Below are 20,396 nucleotides of genomic sequence, written 5' to 3'. Positions count from 1 at the left end.
ATATATTTACATACTATTATTTACAGTTTTATCATCTGCTTTGAGATCCGCTGTCCCAAACATGGATTATCTTTTACCTTTTTACCTTTTACTTGTTTCAGTCACTTGACTGCAGCCATGCTGGGGCACCGCCTTGAAAGGATTTGGTTGAACAAATCGACCCCAGGGTTTTTTTTAAAGCCTAGTACTTATTCTATCGGTCTCTTATGCTGAACTGCTAAGTTACAGGGATGTAAACATACCAACGCTACTTGTCAGGCAGGTGTGTATGTATGTGTGTGGAGATAAACACAGACACAAAGACACAATACACACACACACACACATATGGCAGGCCTCTTTCAGCCTGAGACTATAGTAGAAGACACTTGTCCAAGGTTCCATGCAATGGGACTGAACCTGGAACTATGTGGTTGGGAAGCAAGTTTCTTACCACACAGCCACATCTGCACCTGTTATTATTTTTTTTTCGTCTCCAACTTTTATGTACAGGGTGCTGTTAAACTTTTAGTTAAAAGTTCTTAGTTCTCTGTTACCATCAAAGGACTTCCCTATCAACAAATACTGTTGAATGTTGTAAATAGTATTAGAATAATAATTGAATTAAGACTGCTTTTTACTGATGAAGAAACTAGAACTGCCAAATATGCACAGCAAATGCAGTCTTTTTTATTTTCCTTCACTTTTCTTTCATTATGCACAAACACTTGGAATAAAAATGTAAATTTTTGTGATAATTTTCTGTTTATATGTAAAAGAAGACATTAAGGCAGTGAGCTAGCAGAATCATTAGCACACTGGGCGAATGCTTAGTGGCATTTCATCCATCTGTACATTCTGGGTTCAAAATCTGCTGAGGCTGTCTTTGCTTTTCATCTGTAAAATAAGTACTATTTCATCATGGGGGTCGATGTAATCATCTTAACCCCCACCCCCAAATTTGCTATCCTTATGCCAAAATTTGAAACTAATATGTAAAGGAAAACATATTTATCTTTGTCGGTCTTGAGTGATGATGGTGGCAGCAGTGGTGATGTTGTTGCTGTTATTTACCTTCCAATCAGCTTTGGACAAGTATACTTATGATCAAAGGTGATCTAGTCAATTTTGACTTGCCAATTTTGTTTTTGTATGTCTGGGACTCCACTATCCAATGTGTCCTTCTATTTTTAAGATTATAGTGCCATTTGAGAAAGATTTAGATGATGTTATTTTTAATAACAGCTTCCTTTTATTAGCTTGATAGATATAATGCTTCTTTAATATGTTTAAAAGAGCAGACAGTTTTAAATTTACAATTATCATATTTCATTAAGCTTGTCATTAAACAGATCAATCTAATTTATAAGACTTCTTTTCAATCTTATTTGTAAAATACAACAGTAAATATTGTATACATAGAATGGCTATAATTAGGTTATATTTTTCCAAGAAAATTAGAAGAACAATAGTTGTCAAAATTGTGAAATAAATTCATTACAATGTCTTATTTGACTCAAATTACACAAGTTTATTTTATCATAATGAACTCTAATTCCACTGTATAGTAAATATTTACACCATCTTATTTCCTTGAAAAGAAAATATCTCAAATTTTTTACTTAACTCTCTGAGTGTATCTTGTAAATATTTCCTGTTTGCATTCTTAAACTAAATACAGAAACCATCTTTTTCCTTTCCTACTGTAAACTATCCTCTAAAGCAGGCACATAAATTCTGAACAAATTAGACTTATCGTTAGTCTAGATTCTATTGCTTTGTACTCAGTTTTTATTCATTATTAGTATTCTTTTTTCTTTCGCAAACGAAAATATATTCTACACTAAATTCATTAATTTTTGTTGAATATATAGTTTATATAATATTTTAAATGCTACTTTGAACATAGTTTATTAGCTAATTCAATTCTCAGAATCAGGCATGGCTGTGCGGTAATAAGCTTGTTTCCCAAACATATAGTTCCAGGCTAAGTTCCACTGCATGGCACCTTGGGCAAGTGTTTCCTGCTGTAGCCTCAAGCTGACCAAAGCCTTGCAAGTGGATTTGGTTGACGGAAGCCTGTCATATATATATATATATATATATATATATATATATTGTGTGTCTTTGTGTGTGTCTGTGTTTGTCCCCCCCACTGCGGCTTGATAACCTGTGTTGGTGTGTTTATATCTCCATAACTTCGTGGTTTGTGCAAAAGAGACCGATAGAATAAGTACCAGGCTTTAAAAAAAGAAATTCCTGGGGTTGGATTAGTTTGACTAAAACTGTTCAAGGTGGTGCCCCAGCATGGCCCCAGTCAAATGACTGAAAGAAATAAAAGATAAAAGATAAAAAAAAAAACAATCAGTTTACATCTGTGTTTCTTTATTTTTGTCTTTGATAAAGTTTATGTAAAAGCTATTCTTAATTAGCAATTCAATCTTTGACTTCCCAGATATTAAAATAAGTTCTTCAACTTTATTTTTCTTTTTTAATCACCCACAATTTGCACTTAATCTAACTTGAACCTTTAGTGTACCTCCTATTTCTAGAACTGGTAACTATTGTCAAGGCACATGGCTGAGTGATTAGGCTGTTGCACTCAAAATTGCTAGACCATGGGTTCAATCCCTTGACTGGGGACCACATTGTGTTCTTGAGCAAAACACTTCTTTTCATGTTGCTCCAGTCCCCACTTTTGATCAGTGGAGATTGTTGGCCTGCTCACCTAGCCAATGGGGTGACATCATTTGAAGGCTAAAACAGTGTAAATGCACATTGTGGTCAATCACGTAATCATGTGAGTAATCATTAGGAAAAAAACATGCTTTCATCATCCTTCATCATTCATTCATCCTCATTTAACATCACCTTTGTTGAGGTATATTTCCTACAGCCAGACACCCTTCCTATTGCCCACCCTGTTTCCAAGGTACTATTTCTCATAGGCTGACTTTTTTTCCTGAAGACTGGAAACGAACAAGCTCATTTGCAACTATCATGCAATGTCAATACACTGGTACACACACACACACACTTACATACATGCATACACACACACACACACACATGCACACACACACACACACACACACACATACACACGCACACATACACACACACACTCACATACACACAAGTACATGCAAATGTATGACAGACTTTTAGTTTATGTCTACCAAATCCACTCATAAGGCTTTGGCCAGATCAGGGATTTAATACAAAACACATTCCCTAGGTGTTGCACAGTGGGACTGAACCCAAGACCATGGGGTTCAGAAGCAAGCTTCTTAACCACTGAGCCACATCAAGTAAAATACACAGAAAAAAAATATTAATCTAATTTTACAGTCACTGACTGTGATAAATCAATATTATTATCGATATTGTAATTTTTTTTAATAACATACGTGGTTAATACAATTATAATTTTTCAGACTATTAACATCATTAATAACTTAATATCATCATCATTATCATCATCATCATTATCATCGTTGTCTAGGTTTGGCTGTGTAGTGAGAAGCTTACTTCCCAACCACATAGTTCAGTCCCACTCTGTGGCACTTGGGGTAAGTGTCTTCTGCTATAACCCTTAGGCCAACCAAAGCTTTATGAGTGGATTTGACAGATGGAAACTGAAAAAAGCTCATCGTATGTGAGTGTGTGTGTGTGTGTGTGCGTGTGTTTATCCTCTCACCACCACTTGAAAACTAGTGTTGGTGTGTTTATATCATTGTAACTTAGCAGTTCAGTGAGAGAAACCAATAGAAAAGTACCAAGCTTTTAAAAAATAAGTATTGGAGTCGATTCATTCAACTAAAAATTATTCAAGTGGTACCCCAGATTAAAACAAGTAAAAGATAAAAGAAAAGATCATCTTCCTCTTCATCATTGTTACCTTAGTGTCTTTTTTTTTCATGGTAACATGGGTTAGATGGAATTTGATGAGGCAGCTTTTCTACAGCCAGAAGCCCTTTCCATCAATGACCATTACCTGTTTCAAAGTAAGGTATTATTTGCCCATGGCTGGATGTGTTTTCACAGAGGGCTGGAAATGAAGGATACCACTTATATGACAGTGACACTTGTTCACATCAATCACATGATGTCAGGACAAGGAGACACAAATACACACACACACTTACACATGCATATGTATGCATATATATGTATATAGTCAGTGGGATTCCTTCATTTTCCATTCACCAAATCCTCTCACAAGGCTTTGGTCATCCGAAAGTTGTAAAAGAAGACACTTGTCAAAAGAGACATAGAGTGGGATAGAATCCAAAACCCTGTGGTCAGGAAGGAAACTTCCTAAACACACAGCCCTACCTGCACCTAACATCATTAACACTTTTTCTAATTATTAACATCATTCATAATTTCAGATTTTTTTGTCTTTTACTTGCTTCAGTCATTAGGCTGCGGTCATGCTGGGGCACTGCCTTGAAGAATTTGAGTCGAACTTATTGACCCCAGTACTTACTATTTTTTTGTAAAGCCTGGTACTTATCATATCAGTCTCTTTTAACAAACTGCTAAGTTATGGGGACATAAACACACCAACAGTGGTTGTCAAGTGGTGGATGGGGACAAAAACACACAAATACATGCACACACACACCCACACACTTATAAAGAACAGGCTTCTTTTAGTTCCTGTCTACAAAGCTTTGATTGGCCTGAGGCTATAGAAGAAAACACTTGCCCATGGTGCGATGCAGTAGAACTGAACCTAGAACCATGTAGTTGGGAAGCAAACTTCTTACCACATGCCATACCTGCACTTAGCAATCCTTAGAGACTCAATAATTACATCTACACACAGTTTGAATGGTTGATCTCTCTCATCAGGTATTTTATTCCTGGATATACTCATCATACTAAACCTGATTTGAACAAAGAGCCTTTATTTTTAAACTAATCCTTTATAATATAAGCACAAGGTCTGAAATTTTGGGAGAGCAAGTAGTCATTTGCATCAACCCAAGTCCTCGACTGGTACTTATTTCATCAACCCTGAAAGAATGAAAGACAGAGTCAACCTCAGTGATATTTGAACTCAGAATGTAAAGCCAGAAGAAACACTGTTAAGTATTTTGTCTGGCATGCAAACAATTCTGCCAGTTCCCCTGCTTTAGGAATCAAGTCTATTACTATGCATGTTTTTTTTTTTAATGACCAGGCTATCAGATGTTGCTACACATCGTTGGTCACAATGTGCTTCACATTGTTTTAGCCTTTAAATGGTGCCACCCCACTGGCTAAGCAAGCAGGCCTACACAAGAAAGAGTGAGAGAAAGTTGTGGCGAAAGTGTACAGCAGGGATCGCCACCACCCCCTGCCAGAGCCTTGTGGAGATTTAGGTGTTTTCGTTCAATAAACACTCACAATGCCCTGTCTGAGAATCGAAACCGCAATCCTACGACCGCAAGTCGGCTGCCCTAACCACTGGGCCATTGTCTTATCCCTGGATATATGCATATATGCATATATACAGGGATAAGACATCTGATGTTGACTGGATATCAACCAACTTCCGTCCTCCCTTCCCCATCTTTCTATTCCTCTCTACTTCTTTTCATAATCACTCTATATAAATCTTCACTTCTCTTCCTTTCCTGTTCTTTCAATTAGGATGATTGACAGCCTGTCCAATTGGCTGAATTGTCCCTTATTCCTGAACATCTCATTCTATTCTCCTTCATTGATCAAACTGTTTTAATTCGACAATTTCTTTAAAATCTTCTTCAATTTTCACCCCTAACATCATTAAAAAAAGATGAGATCAATTTGGACAATGCAGTACCAGATAAACAACATGGTTGGCATGGTTGAAACACTTTTGATCATACATCTGCATGAAATAGACTGACTCAGAGACTACAAATACAACATCCACTTTATTACTTTCTCATTTCAGCAATTCTTGTTTCATGCCAAGAAAAATCCATTCATTATATGATGGATAAATCTGTTCTGTCAACTTTATGTTCTTATTTCTTCTTATCGTCTTCCTGCTCCTTCTCTTCCTTCTTCTTCTTCTTCTTCTCTTCTTCTTCTTCTTCTTCTTCTTCTTCTTCTTCTTCTTTTCTTCTTCTTCTCTTCTTCTTCTTCTTCTTCTTCTTCTTCTTCTTCTTCTTCTTCTTCTTCTTTCTTCAACTTGTGTGATCCAGTTTTCATTTCTTTGAATTTCTTTGGTTAACTTATTCCTTATTCTTTTCCTTCATCTTTCTTTTATGGTATAAATGCAAATATTAAGTATTAGATATTTTATCTTGTAAAAGGCATTAGCAGGAATATCTCAAACCTATTCTCCAATAAGGATGTCTTTGATGTAGTGGGTCTCTACTACAATGAAGCTTTGGCTGCCAGCAACTTTTAGGACCATATCACTTACATGCCCAGCCCTAGTATCTACAAGAAAAGACACCTCTGCAAAGTCATCTAGTTTTTCCCTACCTTTTCTCACTTACCTTGAAAACCTGCATATGTAGGGCATTAGTAGCTTAGCAAGATGAGCATTTTATGCATGACCATAGATATAGGAAAATTTTCAATTGACATAGCTTAAGGGTCTCATTCAGTTACATGCCTATCATGAAGAAAATTTTAGTTAATAACCCCCAAAACACAGACAGGCAGAATGCTCATGTAAGAATTACAGTATGTGCCCACTAAATGGTGCACTACCTCTGTCTATAGGGCACTTCACCCTAGGGAACAATACATTCACAAGCAACATACTTCCATTTATAGTTACTGCTACATCCTACATCACCTCTGGTCCAAACCATCAACGGGGTTTCCAACCCCTCCAGATTTTTGCTTTCTTCACCTGCCTCATCAAATGCCCCTGCCCCCACATACACATGTAATCAATGGTTTTTTGCATATATATAGACACACACACATACACACATGTATATGTGTCTGTATATGTAAATGTATGCGTGTGTGTGTATTTACACATACAAGATTTATTCCTTTAATACCTATGATATTTATCCTTCGTTGCAATTAATAACATTAATTTTGGTTCCTTTTCCTTTACTATTCTTATTGTTGTTATTTTATCTTTGTTTTTATCACACAGCAGTTTAAGCTCATCCTCACCCTCCATTTTACAAACCCAGGGAAATAACTCTTCCCGACTTTTTTTTTATTCAACTAAATTATCCTTCTTCATTTTTGTCACCACCAATTGTGTATGTACCTCCAGGGCTAACGAGACTGTGTGCTTCTAGTCACCATGTCTGAAAAGACATCAATATTTCAAGTGAAACCAATGGTAACATCTTAACCTGTTATATGTCATAACCCATAATATATATAAGGTGGTGAGCTGGCAGAACTGTCAGCATACCAGGCAAATTGCTTAGTGACATTTCATCTGTCTTCACGTTCTGAGTTTAAATTCTACTGAGGTCGACTTTGCCTCTCATCCTTTCAGGATCGATAAAATAAGTACCAGCTGAGCACTGGCGTCAATGTAATTGACTTATTTCTCCTGCCAAATTTCTGGCCTTCAAGTGGTTGGCATTTGGAAGGGCATCCAGCTGTAAAAATCACGCTAAAACTAACTTCAACTGTGCTAGTATCACTTAAAAAGCACTGAGTCCACTCTGCAAACTGGTTGGTGTTAGAAAGGGCATCCAACCCTGCCAAAACAGATGCAGTAGCCTAGGGTGGTTTTCTATCTAGTTGGTTCCTGTCAGCCATCCTACCCATGCATGCATGGAAGACAGACGTTTGATGATGGTGGTGGTGATGATGATATATCTCTTTCGTCTTTCACTTGTTTCAGTGACTAATATTGATTTTTACTTCATTATATAAATTTTTCTAGTTAGAACTAATACTGTATTTTTGTCATAACATTTTTTTTTCTTTTTGATGTTCCCTGCTTTAAATATCATTTACTTGTTTCAGTCATTAGACTGCAACCATGCTGGTGCACCACTTTGAAGTACTTTTAGTCAAATAAATTAACCATCTATTTTTCTGAAAGTTATGAGGAAACAAAACAGTGCACACTTATGTTAGTTAGTTAGTTAGTTAATTTGGCTCAAAAGCAAATAGCAAGGCCATGTAGGGGCCATGGAGTTAAGTACAGGGTGGTGTTCATGTAAAGAGTTCAGGCCACTTGAGGTCCAGGGAGGCTTTGAACAAAGCGGTCGTCGGCATCTTCACCATCTCGTCTGGCAGCTTGTTCCATGGATCCGCAACCCGGACGGAGAAAGCTCCTCTCCTTCGATTGAGATGAAATCGTCGCAGGTAGAGCTTTTCGGAATGACCCCGCAGCCGACGCTCCGGAGCAGGAGTGAAGAACAGCTCTTTCGAGAGGTTACACTTCCCGCTTATGATGTTGTGGGCGAGAATGAGATCACCACGGCGGCGGCGTTTTTCAAGAGAATAAAGGTCGAGCGTCCTCAGCCTTTCTTCGTAGGACAAATTTTTGAGACCATGAACCATGCGGGTAGCCAGCCTCTGGACTCTTTCGAGATGCTGTATGTCTTTGAGGAGATAAGGAGAAGAGGCTTGAATCCCATACTCCAATATGGGTCTCACCAGCGTGACATAGAGTGGCAGGAATATGGCTGCTGTGAGCATTCCGAATGACCGTCGAATCAAAAACAGAATTCCGCGCGCTTTGTTGGCAGCATGGACACACTGGGCCGAAGGTGAAAAGGAGGAATCCACCAAGATACCCAGGTCCTTTACCTTATCGGTCCTCTCCAGCAGCAGACGACCCGGCTCGAAATCAAGTTGAGTTGCAGGAGTAGAGCCGACAGGCAGATGACAGCACTTTGACACGTTCAGACACAGGTCCCAATCGTTAGACCACTTCCAAATTTGGTGGAGGCATCGACGAAGATCCTCTATACTACTGCGAGGAGCGACCAGTTTGATATCGTCGGCAAATAGAAGGGTGTGTTGCGTGAGGTCGTCGGGCAAGTCATTTATGAAGACTAAGAACAACAAGGGCCCAAGCACTGAACCTTGAGGCACGCCACTGCTCGCACTGGAGACGTCGGACCGCGAACCATTAACTTGAACTTGGAAGGAGCGATCTGAGAGGAAGGCACCAACCCATCGTACAATATCCGGATGGAAACTATATGCTTGAAGCTTGACAAGTAGTAGGCGGTGGTTTACCGAGTTGGTGTGCCAATTATTCTTAGATGACATGTGTTTGGAAGAATATTTAAGTAAGTGTAAGTGACTGTATGGTAAGAAGCTTGCTTCCCAACCACATGGTTCCAGGTTCAGTCCTACTACATGGTATCTTAGGTAAGTGTCTTCTAATATAGTCTCCAGCTGACCAAAGCCTCGTGAGTGGATTTGGTACAGAAACTGAAAGAAGCCTGTCATATATTTATATATACATCTACATGCATGTGTCTTAGTGTCTGTGTTTGTCTCCCCCCCCCCTCCCTGACTGACAACTGGTATTGGTGTGTGTTTGTCCCTGCAACTTTGCAGTTCAGCAAAAGAACCTAATAAAATAAGTAGTAGGCTTAAAAATAAATATTCTACAAATACCTTTCAGATGGTGTAGATTCCAATTATAAATTATATCAAAATTTAATGTGAAAAACAAACAAGTCTGGTGAATGTGCGCACATACAAACTGACACACATCACATATGTGTGCACATACAAACTGACACACATCACATATGTGTGCACCTTTCAATTTTCTTTCTTTACATTAAATTCCAATATAATTGTAACCTACACAATCTGAAGTATATCAGAATTTGTTGTGTAAAACATTTTCAGGGGATGGGTCGGTGAAGAAGAGTTTCAAATAATTTACACAAGCTGACTTTGTTTCCTCATAACTTTCTGAAAATAGGTATTTTTTAATGATATTTTCTACAATTACCTTTCAGATTGTGTAGGTTACAATTATATTGGAATTTAATGTAAAGAAAGAAAATTGAAAGGTGCACACATATGTGATGTGTGTCAGTTTGTATGTGCGCACATTCACCAGATTTTTTCACATTAAATTTTGATATAATTTATAATTGGAATCTACACCATCTGAAAGGTATTTGTAGAAAATTTCATTAAAAGACAAATGTTTTTCTGAAAGTTATGAGGAAACAAATTCGATGGGGGCAGGGGCACACTTATGTAGGTATGCCAAATAATTTGTTATGAAATAAAAGTGTCAGTAACAATTATGTCGGTTGTAACGAAGCGGCATGAAGGAAATTAAGATGATAATATTTTTGTTCTATAAACAATTTTCACAGAAATAAAATTCTCAAATTTCTAATTTTATTCACCAGTGATGAACTGAAAACGAACAAACTCGTGTCCGATATTTAAATACTATATCGAAACGAATTAGTTAATCCGAAAGAGTTGTTTCCCTTACGTTTAAATCCGTTTGTCTGTGGTAAGACTTTTTTATAAGTTCGAATATCAAGGAAATCATCATCATCATCATTTTAACGGCCATTTTTCCATGCACACATGATTCGGGCGGAATTTGTCGAGGAACATTTTCTACAGCCCTCCCTGTCACCTGCCCTAACCTATTTCCAAGCAAGGTAATATTTCTTCATGACCAAACGTTTCCATGGAGTATTGGAAATGAAGGACACTGCTTGCATGACGGTGGCACTTGTTTGCAACTATGACGCAATGTGAAGGCAAAGAGACAGTTACACGCACGCACACACACACACATACACAAAGGACGTCTTTCTGTTTCCACCTACCAAATCCCTCACAAGTCTTTTGTAGGCCCAGGGCTATAGTAGGAGACACTTACCTAAGGGGCCATACAATGGAACTGAACTCGGATCCATGTGGTTGAGAAGCAAATTCCTTACCTCAAAGCCATGCCTGTACTATAATAACATGACACATGGAACTGATTTAAGGAGATAATTATATCCAGTACTTTTCTTATTGAAAAATCAGTTGTTACTTTAAATTTGAGAAATTGTTATTGTCATTGCTGTTGTTGTTTAACGTCAAGTCATTCCTGCTCAAGCAGATATATGGTGAAAGGTATTCCAGCTCTGAATTTCCAATCATTTTTGCAGGTTGCTATTTCTAGCAGATCTAGTGTCCATGTAGAGGCTTTCCCACTGACAAAAAAGTAATGTGTAAAGATGAAAATTATATAAAAATACATCTCGCCATTTATTGTCTGAGTTAGATGGTAGAAAAATAGGGTTTTTTGAATAAATAGGTACAGACACTAATTCTTTATGATGTCACTTGGAAGCAGATGGGACTGAAACTTGAGAGATCTGTTGGAGACTGGATTCACTTCCCTATTGCATTCTTTTGTTAAATTCGAGAATTACCTCCCCTGTCATTCTTCAAATTTAATCATTAAGGCAAGACTAACCCCTCAGACGTAGGAAAACACCCCTAAATTAAAGATACTCTCACTCAGTGGGAATAAATCCTAGGCAAACCAAATATGGCATACATCAAGAACAATGTTGGCTCCATCTAAAAATATAATATTAAATTTACACATCTATTCATAACCTAATTATAAATTCAAAATGACCAACAAGACAAGCACACCCTTATTTTAAGTCAATTTTTCTACCAAACTATCAAAGATAATATGCTCTAATTTGAAATGCCAACAGACTGGGGTACAGACTAGATGCCGAATCAAAGACATTGATGAAGTTGGCCTAGATTTCGTTCAGGGGTCACTCATAGCTATATGCAGCAGTTCAAGAGTTTTTGACCCCTGCGTAGTAGCATTCAAGTATCTCTGGAAGATGAACAAATAAAATTTCAGCCCATTACATCAATTATTCTCAGAGATATTGTGACCTAAATATTGCTACTAATAGAAATGTCATTTTGAAAAAAAAACACCAAAAAACGCTGGAAATGGTTGATTTTACAACAATACCCAACTACACAAGGATAATATCCACATTTTAATTAAATATTTGCAGTTCTGCAACAATAACACCCCTACATGAGTTGTGAAGAGAACGTAAATATTTTTACAAATACATATTATTTAAATTCATTTAAAAGTTAGAGTTGCGTCCCTTGTTTTAAATAGGTAACAATTTAATACAGATACCTTTGACTGGTTATTCTACGAGGGGCGTTCAATAAGTAATGCCCCTGACCCACTTCCCATAGCAGTAGAGCAACGAAACTTGGCACAGTTATTAGTCTTTTCCTACATAGGAACTACCCAGAGTTATTCATTTCTCCCATCGTTTGATACAGCTCTGGAGACCGTTTTTGTAGAAGACCCCAGCTTGGTCCTCCAACCACGACGTGACTTCAGAAATCAAGGCTGCATCATCTGGGAAACGCTTTCCTTTCAAAATCAACTTCATGGCTGGGAAGAGGTGAAAATCAGAGGGTGCAAGGGGGGAGGGTTCATAGCTGCACGCCTGTGCTTCTGATCTGGCGACACGCGAGTTGTGGACCGGAGCGTTGTCCTGCAGGAGGAGGATGCCTTTGCTGATCTTGCCCCGCCTCTTGATTTTGATAGCTTCTCTTAATTTCCTCAAAAGTGAAGCATAATAGGCTCCTGTAATTGTGGTACCCTTGCCAGGAAATCTGTCATCACTACTCCGTCCTGGTCCCAGAAGACTGTGAGCATAACCTTGTCAGCGGAGGGCTGCACCCTTGCCTTCTTTGGAGGAGGTGAGTCACGGTGCTTTCACTGCATTGACTGGGCTTTGGTCTATGGATCATAGTGATGGACCCAGGTTTTATCTTGTGTGATCAGTCTTTTGAAAAATTTTGACTCATCTTCTTGGCACATCTCCAAATTCATCCTCGTGCACTCGACACGTTCTTGCTTCTGGAAAGGTGTGAGCAACCTGGAAATCCATCTGGCAGACACCTTTTGCCTATGCAAATGGTCATGAGTGATAGTTTCCACAAACCCGGTACTAATCTTGACCTTATGGGCTATTTGGCGAATAGTTATGCGTTGACCTTCCAAAATGGCAGCCTCAACTTGACGGACAGACGTCTCATCAACGGCAGAAGGGGGCGACCAGATCTGGGAGCTGTTTCCACAGAGTTCCGACTATGTTTGAATTCACAATGCCAGCGTTTTACAAGGTCATATGATGGGGCATCATCACCGTAAGTTACTTTCATTTCATCAAAAGTCTTCCATGGTGTGCGTCCTTTCAAATACAAAAACCAGATCACTGCTCGACACTCAACACGCTCCATTTCACACTTGACTCAGTTCAAACACCTGTAAATCAGAAACCACAATTAGTTCAGAGCTGTAATTCGCCACTTAATCTATAGAGGTATAAATAAGTGCATATGCAAAATTTCAGCTAGATCAAACAACTGCAAGTGGGTCAGGGGCATTACTTATTGAACGCCCCTCGTATATACTACAATTAGGCAGAATGGTTAGCACGCTGGACGAAATAGTTAGCGATATTTCGCCCGTATTCACGTTCTGAGTTCAAATTCCGCCGAGCTCGACGTTGCCTTTCATCCTAACGGAGCCGATAAAAAGATTACCGGGGCAATGTAATTTGAAACCATTGTATATGCTACAATTAGTACCCAAATCTCTTTAATATTTTACTCTACAGTCTACAAAATGGATTGATATATTGGTTAAACTAATCCTGCACTTAACACACATATGATAAAAAGATGGAGCACTCACAACTTGAATACCAATCAAGCACAGAAATATACTATTATAAAATGGATATAATGGTATGATTCTAATAATGGTCATATTTCTAGACATTTAAGATACAAATATATTTGTGATGACATTGTTACTTTAAAAGCTTTTGTGTGTGTGTGTGTCTTTCCAATTTTATATATTTCTCACTTTATATCTCTGTTTATGGAAGAAATTTACATTGGACAATATCTAAGAGAAACACTCATTCAATAGCCATCCCTGTTAGCTTTATAATCCTCAGGTTCATGCCTACATAATATAAAAATGGTAATTTTTTTCTTTGCACTGTTCTGTAGCTTTCATTAGCCACAGCCATCTCTTTTTCAATTCAACATCATTATGTTGTACAGTTGTCAAAAGCAACATGATATACAGCATTGTCGTCTTGCTTTTGATCATGCATTATCATCACCATTCAACATCTGTTTTCTATGCTGGCATGGGCTGCATGGTTTGACAGGAGATGATGAAACAGAAAACTGCCCCAGCTCTACTGCTTTTGCATAGTTTCTATGGCTGGCTGCCCTTCTTAATGCAAACCACATTTCAGAGTGTACTGTATGCTTTTTACATGGTAAAACTTGGCAAGTATATGCAAGAAAGGCTTATTTTCTTTAATATTCTGAATAAGTCCATTTATTGTGCAGTTGTGTTGTTGAACCATGTTAAAATCTCTATGACATAAACACAAGGAGACTTAAGATCTTATTACTTCCATTTCATTTATGAAGAAACTAAGCAGATGACATAATCTGCCTTTGATAGAGTGTCAATCTGTTGTTGGTAATATTCTCAGTAGATTTGCTACTTATCCTCAACATAGATTGAATAAATAACATAGAATAATGTTTTCTCATCAGAGATATAACAAAATTCCGAAAGGGAATCTAAACTCAATGTGTAAGCTTTAGTAGCTTACCAATATCACAATCTCACAATTACACTGCTCTCCTTTCTCCCCTTATACTACAATTGCTTCTATTCTTCTGAGTTAGCATGTTGCACACCACCTGCTCCCAACCTATTTCATATACTCATCTCTTCCTTTTTTCAGCCCCAAACACTGCACTAAAAATTTTCGCAATCATTCTTCGCCATAATGCAATTTCAGTCTCCTGGAATTCCCATCCTGCTTCTATTGTTGTTCTTTAGCCCCTGGTCAAATCTGATTGAGCAAACACATGATGAAACACATTCAAATTGTGACAATCACCTCTATCGTCTCACTAGCATAGCTAGAGGTGGTTGCAAAGGAGTTGTCCACCCCAAGCAGCACTTTTATGAGAGCAGCATCACTTTTGGGTCTGCTATAGGCAATATGTATATTTTGTAGGGGCCTGGGGACAAACTCTAGCTATGCTGGTGCATTATCTAATATCTCCTTCCTTTTTAAGATGGTAAAATGTGATTTGAGAAATATCTGACTTCTAGCACATCAAATGACTATGTATAGCAGGCACAGGCAATGAGTTTTTCCTTTTTCTTCTTTTTTTTTGAGAAGCAGACCACATAATACATGGCATCATAAAAATCATCTTTGCATGTTATGCCTGATGGTATTACCACATCCTGAGCATCATTACCAATGTAGTAAAACACCTTGTCACATACTTTTGTTTTCCACAAGACAGGGGGCAAAAAGGACAAAGCAGGAACATACATATAAGAAAACCAATGCCCAGAGTTTTGTAGGATGTGTGTGAAAGGAGCATTTGTATTCATATACCATATTGTAATATCAAAGTAATGCTTTAACGTTATGACATTACATGACTTGACAAAATAAAGCTTGATTGTTGAGTTGATGGTGCCTTATAAAAGCAATATAGAATGGATACATAAAAGGATCGGCAAAAAGTATGGGGAACTTAGAGAATTATTTGAGACCAGAAGATGAGATGACAGTGTCTGTTGTTTCTACTATAGATGTTATGTCATGGGTTTCTAACTAGAGCCATGATGTTTTACTTGGTTGGTATTGAATTTAAGAAGAACATTATTAACCGTGATCCATTTTCTCAAAACTCCTCTTCCCACCCAATCAGAAAAAATTTCTCCACAAATTTCTTTATAATCGTTATCTATGCTGTTTGAAAGGTATTTGTATAGAATGTCATTTAAAGAAATTCGTTTTTCTGAAAGTTATGAGGGGGAAAAGTTGGACCATGTGAATTTTCCAAAACTCCTCTCACCATCCTTTCGGAAAAATTCTTTCTCATAAACCCCTATATGTTCTGAATCCACAGCATCTAAGCGCTCTTTGTTGAAAATTTTGTTAAAATGTATCAATTTTTTGAAAGTCATGAGGTCACAAAATTAGTGGGGTACACATCTGTATTTATGCCAACAAAACTATCCAGGTGTTCACAGGAAGGGCAATAACTCCAGGTTTTACTGCTTAAATTTGTGGAAACAAACCCCCAAAGCCCGCGTATCTCAGCACTTTGTGGTCCGATTTACGTGAAATTTGTTTTATTCCGTTTGTATTCGCATTTCAGGACTACTTTACTTTCAGAATATTTTCCCATTATGTGCTGATTTGGCTGTATTAAATTACAGACATGATCTCAAGCAAACAATAACACAATTTTAGTAGACAGACAGACAGATAGATAGCGAATCAGTGATTTGTGGAAGAGAGAGAAACAGAAACTGCTTCTTTATGGATTGGCTGAGGTATGTGAGAGAAAGACCAAAGAAATGAGCAAATGACAAATGCCCAGCAAGTAGTAAAAGGAAAAAAAACGTAAAAAGTTGCTGCAGCTATATCTTGGTAGTTATCAAGGTTGTTTGAGAGAGCAATACTGGGGAGAGAGAGAGAGAGATGAAGTTATTTTATTTTTGATATTATGCCGTTATATATAAACATTACCCAGCGTATCAGTGTTATCCTCCGTGACATATAATTGAAGGAGAACTTACAGTGGTGACACCGTTTCGATTGCCAATATGGCGTTTAATATTCAAATACTGTGTCCAAATGGAAGAAGACAAAATATTAAGACAAACTTCAACACCACTTTACTTCAGGTTGAGTCATGTATTGTATTGCTATTTTGCGTCTGATTATTTCTGTTCACGTTTACTTCACCGGAATATAGCATAAGGCAGACGAGTTATTGTAATTATTCGCCCAGTCATTGTTTGAGTTGCATAATAGTGGTTTTATCTCTAATTTATATTTTATATATATATATGTTATATGTTTTCGACTTCTAGCTTGTGATACAGTTGTCACAACCAGAACCTCAGCATGTTTTCATATATGAAAGTAATATATTATAAAAGAAGCAAGAATTGTTATGAACCTCCACATGTTTTACTTCATTACTCTCGTAGCAAAATAACACTAACAGTTCCTTTTTAATATAAACCTTCCTTCCGCCGAGGTTGACTTTGCCTTTCCACCTTTCGGGGTCGATAAATTAAGTACCAGTTGCGTATTGGGATCGATCTAATCGACTGCCCCCCCCCCCCACTTCCCCAAAATTTCGGGTCTTGTGCGTAGAAAAGAATATACACTTTTCTTTCTATACATAAAAATTTGCTGATCTTTTGGTCATAAGAAAAGGAAAACGAAAGCTTGCAAAGGTGACACTGAATAGTTAACACCTCTAAAATATATTTTAACCGCTGAAGTTGAAATATAATATTTTCACCTATTAATCGCTTAATATTATTTTGGGTGATAAAAATTTCAACAGTGATATTTAAACACGAGTATAGGCCAATCTTAATTTGAAATTGAAAGTTAACTAATGGTTTAATTGAACTATTAGTTCATAGTTTAATTGATTTATTAATGTGCGCGTATTATGCTTTTCAAGCACATTGTTCGTGCGGATTTATATTCTTTGTCTAGGATTTGCTGAATCGAAACAACTGAGGTTCATAACGTGACAGGAGCGCTACTTTTGTAACTGTAATCAAAACGCAAGATTACACCGAGCACTCAGCAAGTACGAAGAGTGAATTAGTTCTCTGTACAAGCCGAAGTGTAAAATTAACGAATATTTCGTGATCTCGTAGTGCTGTGTTCAAATCCCTATATGCTTGGGGAAAACGCTATGTATTTTTGAATCACTATATGAAGCCCATATCTAGTACCCTAACTCTAGTAGATTTAACTACCTTCACCACTATTGGCGTAGTCATTTTTATTAGGTTGAACTAAATATGTTGTTCTGTTGATATACTGGTATATCATTTCACTTAATTGCATTTAGGCGCTCGTATACTTGAGCATGCATTTAAGAATCAAGGGCGGTAATCAAAAATGCTCACAAAATTTAGAAATTTCTCGTCGTTTGGGCTTCGTATGTATAAAATTAATTCAGTTGTTAACTAAGAAAAATTAAAAGAAAGTATTCGCACACAATGTTAAATGACTACTGTTTTCCGAGAGCCGATGAAATTTTAAGTCATAAATATTGAATCAATTGTTTTTTTACGAAAAGATTTGAACCATAATAAAACCTATTTGAATGCAGTATTATAAACAATGTATTGTGAGGTGGATTTTATAAAAGGTTGAGTTGTAAATATTCAATTAATTGTAGTTGATGACTACCAATATTTTAAATTTGAAATAAGTTAATCGAAAACAATAAATAATAATTAATAACCGATGTTTTATTTAGATAAAGTCTTATTTAAAAGAAATTTCTCGTCTCATTCCAGCAGTTTTGATTACTCCCACACCATCATTATTCCAAATTCCATTCATAATACTTAACTATTTTAGCTTTAGACTTAATAGTATTTAGGAAAGTATGGGTATTTTATTATCTAACATTGTGACTATGGTGATAAGTCATACTTTCTGTGTTTTCTTTGTTATGGATCAGTGTTTAGCCTATTGTGAGATGTGTAATAAATGATATAGTTTTGTGGAATATATCTAGTGGAAAGATATTCTTGCCATTGATAGAATGTTCTTCAGAAACTGCTGACTGCTAACAGTCAAACAGATCCATTGAATCACCACTCTATCTCTTGCTATGCATACTCTTGTTTTTTCTGTCTGTAAAACATTAAATTTGATCCTTCAATCTTAGGACCATCACACTATGGAAATCCTTTCTAACTTTAGAATAACTGAATAAATCTTGAAATTAGCTTTCAATGAAATATAAATGTTTTAAAAAAACCTAGTCAAATTGACATCATTACATCGTAATTTGCAAGTTTGAGCTCCTAAAAGTTACGAGCTTACAAATTATATTTGCTTATTTAAGGGTATATCATTTTCCTGACTATAGTACTAACTATATTATTGACCTTTTTAAGTCTTTCAAGTATTAGCAAATACTACAGTTGATGCATTGAGGCTTCAATGTTGTAATCCATAATTTCAGTTGTCAACCAACAAAGTCATTTTATAAAATTAAAGAGTGAGCTATTTCACTACAGGCAAGTATGCATGAAACTGTCATGGTCTCACATTATTGTTAGAACTATCAGAACAATTCAAGATAATTATAGACCACCTGATACCATATTCTCTGCAGAACAAAACAACGTATTTACAAGAAATAGCAAAACGTTTGTAATTAAAACAAATAACATCTCAAATTCATAGGCATGTCATAAGTGTTCAAACAGATCAGGATTTTTTTTATTTTGATGCGATAGAATTATTTGTTGCAACTGTAATGGAATGAAGGGGCATCTTTCGGTACAAGTACCATAGCTGCCAAGTCTGTTTGTTTACATTTGAAGAAGAAGATTGTCACTTTCCGTAAAGTTTTCTTAATATATATATATGTGGGGTTAGGGGTGGGGGAAAAGGGTTTCTTTTTTCTTTAGAAATGTAAACAAACCCACGTGGGTTTATAATTGGCAGTTATGGTACTTGTACCGTAAGATCGCCGAATGAGGGTTTGATATGTCACGATGATCTTATGTTTCCAAACTTATTTTATTATCATTGTTACTGTATATGTTCATTTGCTTAAAAGAGACTCTAGCATAGCCAAATGTTTGCAGTTTTATTCAGTGTTATTAAGTTGTTTTTTTGTTTTGTTTTTTTATTCAGTAGCTTGTAATATAGCTTGTTGAGACTGTATGACAACTTTTTCTATACTGAATTAAAACATGGTGTTAAGAGATTACTTCACTCCATCACCATTTTGAGCTTTGGATCACTTTTGATAACCAAGCATGTTTTGGAAATCCAGTCAAAAAGTGATTTCACAATGTTGAAAAAATTAAGATAAAGTTATCAAGGCTTTCCTGTTGTATGTGTAAAATTAAATATTACATTATAAAGTGGTTGTATCAAATTCTAGAAGGCAGTGATAAAATATATTCATTTAAGCCATTGGGATTTCAACAATACTTCTTGGAAAACAAAGGCACTGGATAAAACAAGATTCTGCTGGTCTTACATAATTCTACTGTTAGTAATTTAACATAAAATAATTATAAAATATTCAATGCTACAATGAGGAAACATTTATGTTTTAAATTTATAATTACTGGTTTATCACATTTATGATGATGACTCACTTGCATTTAATGATGTTGCAAAGAGAGAGACTCGGAAATGCCACTATGAAAGGTTGCTAAATGAAGAGAATGCATGGGAGAAAGAAAGTCCACCAAATGTCAACCCAGCAGAGGGACCAGCTATCCAAATTGACAGTACCTTGGTAGAAAAAGCAATTAAGGGTATGAAGACTGGGAAAGCCCTGGCCCAACAGGAATCACTGCTGAG

The 20,396-nt window shown here is 36.7% G+C and overlaps 1 protein-coding gene across 5 annotated transcripts in view; it reads left to right on the top strand.

The window, feature by feature from the left end:
• Window positions 1–13,500: 13,500 nt before the first annotated feature.
• The window catches only part of LOC115210863 (tether containing UBX domain for GLUT4), a 57,019-nt gene continuing 50,123 nt past the window's right edge, over window positions 13,501–20,396 (top strand). Inside the window, exon 1 of one of the 5 annotated variants that reach the window (XM_036502081.1) lies at window positions 13,501–13,704. In XM_036502081.1, the coding sequence (XP_036357974.1) occupies window positions 13,639–13,704 (66 nt within the window). In that variant the 5' untranslated portion in view covers window positions 13,501–13,638. Of the gene's footprint in view, window positions 13,705–16,540; window positions 16,709–20,396 lie in introns of those variants that run through there. The other 4 variants (XM_036502082.1, XM_029779625.2, XM_036502080.1 and 1 more) reach the window with 4 other exon arrangements.

The sequence above is a fragment of the Octopus sinensis genome, linkage group LG4, assembly GCF_006345805.1.
Source record: "Octopus sinensis linkage group LG4, ASM634580v1, whole genome shotgun sequence".
Lineage (NCBI taxonomy): Eukaryota > Metazoa > Mollusca > Cephalopoda > Octopoda > Octopodidae > Octopus > Octopus sinensis.
This window is presented reverse-complemented; position numbering and strand designations above follow the sequence as displayed.